The sequence below is a fragment of the Candoia aspera genome, chromosome 7 (assembly GCF_035149785.1).
Source record: "Candoia aspera isolate rCanAsp1 chromosome 7, rCanAsp1.hap2, whole genome shotgun sequence".
Lineage (NCBI taxonomy): Eukaryota > Metazoa > Chordata > Lepidosauria > Squamata > Boidae > Candoia > Candoia aspera.
Window position 1 is genome coordinate 67,146,382 of NC_086159.1, and position 8,663 is coordinate 67,155,044.

Below are 8,663 nucleotides of genomic sequence, written 5' to 3' on the forward strand. Positions count from 1 at the left end.
TATAAAGTTATGTCATCAAATGACATAAATTGCCATGAATTATGTAAATTTGATTGTCATCCAGACTTCTTAGAATGCCATGGACCTGTCCATTATACAGAGGGGAAATATTGTATGGAAATTTGATCTGTTGCATCTGAAGTCCACTAAATGAAGCTCCATTAAACTGAAAGTCACTTCTGATGGTTTTGTTTTGTTTTACATTTTTCTTTCATACATTTGTTTTGTCCCATATCCACATGCTATTATTTTTTTTTTAAAAATTATTTATTTATTTATTTTTGTCCACATTTCTCCTAATATACATGCCCTTTGTTTGCAGTGATGCATAATTTCCAGTTTTTATAAACAATTTCCCTAATTTAATGAATTTGAGGACATGTACACATACCAATGTAATTTATGCCTGCATTTGGAACCATAAGTAGCTATATTAGGGACCTGCAACTCCCAGTGTCCTATCAAGTACTGAAGCATTGTAAAGATATTGGTGCCAACCTGATGCACCATAAGTGACCTCATTCATCATGGACTAAGATTAATTGATAGAACATAGTGCATCAGATTGTTTCTCTGCTCTACCACTGTACCAGGTTGGATATCAAAAGCCAGGGGAGCTTCTGCTCCACCTTCCACTGCCTTTCTACCCTAACAAAGGAATGTATGATTGACTAGACAACCCTGGGACATCCTTTGAGAGAAACGCAGTGCAGTCTGATGTGACCAGAATGAACATTAAATTTTAGGCTGACCACATTTTTTTTACCACAATGCTGGACAGTGCTGTGATGATCTAAGACGAGTATTATATCATGAATAGAAAAATAATTGTAGTGGCAAATGAACAATAATAAGTGAGTATTTACTTACCTAAACAGAGAAACAGAATGACTATGGGCAGGCAAAAAAGCAGTGGGAGCAGGAGCGACTTCCAACTTCCAATGTGGCAAAGAAAACTATTCGTATATTGCTACCCACCCTTTATTCTGAAAATAATTTCTAAATTGTTTGTTATCAGAGGACTTGTATATAAGATTTTTTCTTTAGAGTATCAGTGTCATTATAATGAACGTATAAACAAATATTATATATTAGAAGCTCATTGGAGAACTCTCAAATGCAAAGACAAGAATGCATTTCTTCTTCCAGGAGGCACTGATGTTTTCTTTGTTCCGGGCCTTCTGATCTAGAGCAGAGTGAGCAACGCATGGCCTCCCTATACTCCATGGATCATCAGCACCTGAAAATGAGCCCCAAATTTAGTAGGAAATGACTTTTTATCTTGTATGCCACACAGAATTACTTTGAGTTGGACAACCTATACATTTGATTTATAAATAAATATATTTTGGTGGTGCAATATTTGGGGATTTATTCAAAATTTAAGATGGTGATGGAAGCAGGAGGCCATGGCCTCCTATTCCTACCCTTAACAGTCATTTTTCAATCAATTTTTGATGGGGGAGTTAATGGTGAGAATGGGAGCAAAGAGTCTCTATGTATCAAACATGATTAATCCCTTCACCTAACTAACCCCTTCCAAACCTTGAAGCAATCCCCACCAAAAAGTAATTAAGGGCTATTTTTTAGATTTAGGGACATTATGGGAGTTTTCCTTTCAGGTTTCCTGCGCTCATTCCCACCACGTGGCTTTCTCCTCTCCAAAATAGAAAATGTCAAAAATCTTCAACTATATTCTTCCCAATGATGCTGCCAGATCAACAGGTTACCTCCAATCATCCTTCAGAGGATTAGGAGGCTGAACTGAGGTTCCTTTTCCCTCAAAAGCTACCCACTCTAATGCAGAGTTTAGTAGATGTTTCTATGGTAGCCTTTAAGGACTATGAAGGTAGAATCTGGCAGAGCACGCATTCATTATACCAAAACTATCTCAATGAATAAACTAAGTTATATGTAATACATTTCATAAAGTAACAGACCTACTTTATTTTTTAGAAGGGGCAAAAAGAAACTGTGCATATATTTTATTTCTTTCAATATTTCAGAGGCTGTTGTTCAAAAAATACCAATTGAAGCGAAGACTGTAACAGCCACTATGTAGGACAGACAGGCAGAAGACTAGCAGAGCGCATCCACAAACAACCAACTGGCAGTCAGGAGACACGATGAGAACTCCTTAATCTCACAACACATGGACTCAACCATAGTTTCAACTGGGAAACGGTGAGCATCCTAAACCAAGCCAAATTCAAAAACGCCAGAGAATTCTTGGAAGCCTGGCACTCAGACAAAGCAGCCGTCAACAGACACATTGAGGTAAACAACATCTACATACCATTCAAAAGAGACAATAGAAAAGCCAAAAGACCAGTACACCTCCTCGCCAGCAATCAATACCCAGATATGCAAAAATCAACACTAGGATTAACTCCAGATGAACAATCAAACAGCACAATACACCTTAATCAAGGAACTATTAACTCAGTCAATCAACCAAGCAGCAAACAACAGCCCAATCAAAGAACTCCCAAGGAGAGAACAGCACCCCCACCAACACAAGCAGGGCAAGCCACAGTATATAAACTGACAGCAAGGCCCACTCCCTCTCTGCACTGAAGATGTTGCCTAGTCTGGCAATGAAATGTCTGCAAGAAAACAAGGCTCAGAGAGCACCAAGGACTCCACTGTTCAAAAAGTTCCCAAAATTTTACATCTGTATTTCTAGGCTATTTTTAATTTTATGTATGGTTCTGATTAGCTCCCAGACACTATTCTCCCCTCCTATTTCCAAGGCTGACTTCCAAGTTCAGTATCATGCACTGTTCTGTTTGTGTATGCATGTACATATACATGTAATTCAGCAGCCTGAACTGAAACTGTAAGTTTTTGCCCTAAAAAATTACTGTACTTTATGATATCTCTGAGTGTGTGCAAAATGCTTGATTTACCAGCAAACCAGTCTTGGTTAACAAAGGAGACATTTTTCTGAGCTTATTTGCTATACAGAGGGGAAAGGGAATGGGGTATCACAGGAGGTATGAAAGATTGATTCAATCCCTCACTTAGTAACTCTTTGGAAACCCCCCCCCCCATTACACAGCAATGGAACAAAAACTTTCTTTGCCATCAGTGGAAACAATATTATAAACCGAATGGCCATGGTGGGGTATTTAAGAGGGATTACTGTCACACGAAGGATAGGGTTAGCCTTCACATCACATCTACACCCTCTGAATATACCCACTCACAACAAGCTTAAAAAACAGTTTTCTAACATACCTTTTCTACTTAAACTTAATTGCCACACAGGTGGATTCTGAAAGTTCTACCATGCAGAGAAAGAAGGGTTCTTTCCCACTTTCTAAAAATCACCTCCTGCATAGTAATTATCTTTTAGGCACAACAAGAATCTGCTTTGGAGGATCCCACAATCTTTCAAAGCAGATTTGGAAACCATGGAAGACTGGGATGGGGGAGGGGAGAGAGAGTTCGCTGACAGCTTTTGATGTAACTCAAGTGCTAATAGATCAAACAGATTAATTAAGTATTTCTCTATCGTATACACATCATCACCTTCAGTATCCCTAACAATGGATTCCATGCACAAAAAGCAGAGAAAGTGCAGTACTATATATGAACAACCTTTTCTTGGAAGAAGAACAAGAATAAGAAGTCTAAGCCAGACAATAAAAATGAACAAATAATAGATGCTTTTAAAGGGCATCACATTTAGATCTGAGAAGAAGGCTGCCATGAAAAGTGTCGGACAATCAGAATGCTAATGTTAAAACAGGTTGCATCTATCAAACATTATAGGTCACATAATAATTTTTCTGCATCCTCCAAACTTGTGCTGGTTTTCTACATCAGTCTGTTTCTAGTACTCTTTATTAGCACATGTCCCATCAGGTTTTTAGGAATGGGAACAAGGTTTATTATAGCCCTTATAAGTGAAATATTCATTCAAATTCTTCTATACCAGTTTTTGTGTATTAAAGGAAATTGTCTCCAATGTGGAAATATCATCATAGTGCACAGCTTAATCATTATCGCATAGGCTTGAATATAAAATGTCTGTATCAGTGTACTCTGTTCAACAGTCTTCTTCCATTTGTAGCTATCACAAATTCCTCCAAAGAAAGAGATCATTTCCCCAAACATTTGGAGGAAGTTATATATATACAGTGAAAGAATGGTAGGAAATTAACTGTTATGACAAGTAAAGTCTGATTTCAGAGCTTTCCCAAAATCTGGATTGAGTCACCTTTTCTCAACATCACTAACTGGTTGCTGCATTTCCTTGCTTATGCAAAGGAACCCCACCTGACTACTGATGTTGCAAACAGCAGAGAATTTCTATTCTATGTGTCTACTCCAAAATTAAACTGTACAAAATGAAATATTACAGAGTATTCTGGAATGAGAAAAGACAGTTCAATTCCCATCTAATTTTATTCATAATGAAGGCCTCTGAAAATGGGGTAACCCTCTGGCATAACATTTCAAAAGAAAGGGACAAGCCAAGACAGTCTTGAAAGAAAAATATGAAGGTCTTTTTTCTAAATTTCACAGCATAAGCAGTTACAACCTAATTTTCTTCCTTTAGCTGCTATCTGTAATATACACAAGTTACAATTCTTTATTAGAACTCCAGGACATGGAAATCTGAAATTTCCTAATGAAATAAGAAAAGAAACAACATTAAAAGCAATGGATGCTGGTTTCATATATCAATTTTAATTTTCTCTTCTCCATTAATCACCATGATAAAAACAGTATTTTGAAAAGACCAATACTAGATTGCAGGAAGAAACAGAGTGGGTGGCATTGAAAAAAAAAATCAGGTTGTATTACCCATTTCCTAATAACAAAATTTCAAATAATTCTCTTGAGGATAAATCTAAAAAGAAAAAAAAAGGTTTCCACAGGAAAATTGGAACACACAATACTATTTGCATGTTTGCCCAGAGGTAAGGCAGTCAATATTTTCCAATCGTTTGCTTCCTGTAACAATAATAACATGGGGCTTATAATAAACGGGGCTTTTACACCCACTGCATGTTTTAAAGAATACAAGAGGGCATCCTATACGAGGCAAACAGGTGGAAGTTGCAGGTACCAACCCGTATCAACGGAGTGAGAGGGGGTTAGAAAATGTGCATTTTTATCAGCGTTGTAGAGCTGAAGGAATTTAACAACTTTTCAGCATGAAGGAAATCAAACCCTTGCTGGATGTCGAAGAAGGAATCCTGAGCAGAGTCTGATGTCAGAAGCATTTCCTACCTCCAATACCCGAGTCAAGACCAAGAGTAGCATTTATTTACATTGTTGCTCTCGCGGTCTTTTTTTTCCCCCCCTTCTCCACCCTTCCGGACTTACTTCCTCCTGTCTCTCCACTGAGTTTTTTAATGGTCTTCTTCTGGCTGTGTGACAGACCAGAAGCACAGGCAACCTAATCCACAAGTTCCTGCTGAGAACTGCCTGGCGGGTGTGCGTCACACGCACCCACCCTCTTCCTCGGATTGTACAACTCGGGAATTTCACAGCCCACGAACTTTCACCAGATGTGGGGGAGGGAAGGACCGGTGCCAGCCTCAAGCGCTCCCGGCGGGTCACAAAACCACTCGCGCACAGAAAAGCCTGTGGCGAGGATCTCCCGCAACCAGTCCACCAGGGACCATGGGGTGGCCCACGTCGGGCTGTTAGGAGATCCCACATCCAGCAGGGTCTGGGCGGGAAGAAATACGCCCCGACTCCGACGGCTGCGACCCTCCCAAGCAGGCAGCCACGCGAAGCAGGCTTTCCGTCCACACGTTCGCTCGCTCGCCCGGCCGCCCGCCCACAGCCGCTCCAAAAGGTTTGGTTGGTCCGCTCCCGCCGCCCTCTTCAGACCCTTCTCCTGCCTCGTCCAGGAGCGGGAAGCGCCCTCGCCACAGATCAGAGAAACCCGCCGCGCGGCACCACCGCCTTTCCTCTCCCCTGCCTCACCTGCAAGACACGGAGATCTCCACCCGGGTGGCCGGGACGTTGGCGCTCACCGGGTTAAAATCCCCCACGGACGCCATATTCCCGTAGCGCTCCAGCTTGGGCAGCTGCCCCAACAGTTTTTCCGGACCGAACATGTGGGGCCAAAGGCGGGGCGGGGCGAGGCGGCGGGGGAAGAGGTGGCGCTAACGGAATTTAGAGGGCAGGCACGGAGCGCGCGCGCGGGGCGGGGGGCGGGGGGCGGAGGGATGGGGCGGGCGAGCGGAGCGGCTGCCGAGCTGCGCGCGGGCTACAAATGCCGAACGCGGACTGCCTGGAAGGGGCTGCGGGCGCGGGGGACTGAGTGGGTGTGTGACGTCACCGCCTTCGGGAGGCGCGCGTGACGCCCCCCCCTTCTCTTGGGTAGCCGGGCGGAGGGTCTTCTCACTTGGCTCCCAGAAGGTGGCACGAAGCCGACGTCGCTCCCTTTTCCTCAAGGCGGCGGCGGAGGACGGCGGCGGGGGTGGGCGGATCTCCGGTTGAGGGGGACGCGCTTTTCTCGTAAAGTTCATATGTATTTCTAGTACGTGGCAGACGGGAACCAGCGAGGAGGCTTGACACTTAGGGAAAGTTTTCTGAAGAGTCCAGGAAACCAGGGAAGCGTTAACCAGCCTGTCAACCCATCCCCACGTTGCGGCTTTCATTAAGGCTACGGGACAAGGTCCCCTGGAAGAGAATATTCGCATGAGACACCCACCCACCCCACTTCCGGATTAGCCAGCCCCCGTTGTGGTTCAGGATGCGCCGCGAAGCCAGAAAATTGAGTTCAGCCCTGGTTGCGGATTAACCCAAGGTTCCGAGTTGGCAGCAAATTCCCCGGGACTGGCGGATCGGAAGCGATCACCCGAGGCAGCTCCGACGAAGATCCCCGGGGGCTGCCCGCTTCTGGCGCCCTCCCCTCTACGAGTTCTTCGGGAGACACCCGTGTCTTCTGAAGCATGCAGCCCAGGGGAGGCAAGTGAACTTGAGGCCCTACCCGACGTCGCCACCGACAATTAGACTCCTTCCAAAGCCCTCCTCAAAAGAGGCAAGTCCTTCTCCAGGTCAGCGGAGTTGTGGGGAAAGTTCCACTAAGGGGAACCCTCAGGGGTCTTTTCTCTTTCGAAGAGAAGGGATGGCATTCCCCGGTGACACTCACAGGTCTGTCCTGAAGAAAGGAGGAAAGATCCTCACTTCCAGCCGTCCCATGCATGAGTCAGCTTACACTTGCTAAATGGGGATAAAGCATATCAATAGTGCATGAAGTGTTGTAAGTATAAATACACAAACCTCATTAGGACAACTTGTACCTCTGAAGCAAGGTCACACAAGAACTCCAAAGTGCTGAGTGAGAATGCCCAGGCAGTGTGTGGCTTGTTCATGGCTGAGCAGACAGATTGAACACAAATTCTTCTATTTTTCCTATGGATGGAAAGTGCTGCATGATTTCCCAAATGCACTGAAACAGAGCCACACGCTGTACTTCAGCAGCTTCGGAGTGCTTGGAAGACCCCTCCTGGAATTAAGCCATTAAGTGCTCCTGGTTCACAGGGTGGCATTTTTCCGCTTTCTGAAAAAAAAACTCCACTCCTCAAACACCAAAGGTGTCAACTTCACATGATCTCAAACAATCCCGCAAAGTTTGGGAAGGGTCAGCTGCTTGCAGCAGAGATCACAAAAAAGTGGCATCCACTTTTAGAGACTAAAATTTAGTGTAGCTTTTGTGGACTACAGTTTATTTCATCAAAGACACTGAGTGTTATTCTGAGAGAGCAGTGGAAAATATAAAAGGAGCCATGGAGAAAGATGAAATATGGGAAATAGACACTAGATACACAAAGACATTCTTGCTTTATTGAACTTACTCCATATAATGTGATAAGAAACCTTGAAAATGTTTTATCCCCTGAGAAATAGTGTTAAGTCTCTTAATAAATTTCAGTCCAGCTATTTCTCAAATAAATTAGCCTTTATAATTCCTCTGCAATCTGTAGATCAGTGATGAGTTTCCAAGGTGATTAAGTCCTTCCCTACTGATTTTGAATATTGATGACAGATAAGGGTCCATTTCTTTTTCTTTTTCTGTCGATTGGGCTGAGATGGCAGCATATATCCCATTGGCAAATGAAGTGTATGAATATCTCATATTACGACTGATATTTGGTCCTTCAATGGAGTTGCTAAAGTAGGTATGCAGAGAGGATAATGCTGCTGCTCCTTGTGTACAACAAAATTATAACTAACATTTCTGTGCATTCTTACTTCTTAGAAATAAGCCCCCTGAGTTCAAAACAGTTTACTTCCCAGGAAGCGTATATATGATTGCTGCTTCAGTTCTCGTCCTTGTGGAGTGAAGCATGTCCTCATTCTTTCTGGAGTTCAGATGTGTGTGTGGATCTTTATGTAGCCAAAGTAGCACATACAAAAGGGAGAAGCATGAAGATTTGCAGAAGTATGAGATGATAGATAGATAGATAATAGATGGATAGAGATAGATGATCAATCAATCGATGATAGAGTGATTTTGAGCCAGTGTTGACTCCTGGTGGCTGCTTGGACAAGTCCCTGCAGTTTTCTTGACAGGATTTCAGAAGTGGTTTGCCACTGCCTGCTTCCTAGGGCTGAGAGAGTGGGCCAAGGTCACCCAGCTGGCGTTTGCCTAAGGTGGGACCAGAACTCACAGTCTCCTGGTTTCCAGC

General features: G+C 43.4%; 1 protein-coding gene across 2 annotated transcripts in view; it reads right to left on the bottom strand.

Annotated features, from left to right (window-relative positions):
* The window catches only part of CPNE8 (copine 8), an 85,039-nt gene extending 78,933 nt beyond the window's left edge, over positions 1 to 6,106 (bottom strand). For both annotated transcript variants that reach the window (XM_063307962.1, XM_063307961.1), the window contains exon 1: positions 5,950 to 6,106. In XM_063307962.1, coding sequence (XP_063164032.1) covers positions 5,950 to 6,083 — 134 coding nt within the window. In that variant the 5' untranslated portion in view covers positions 6,084 to 6,106. The remainder of the gene's footprint in view (positions 1 to 5,949) is intronic.
* Positions 6,107 to 8,663: the final 2,557 nt, after the last annotated feature.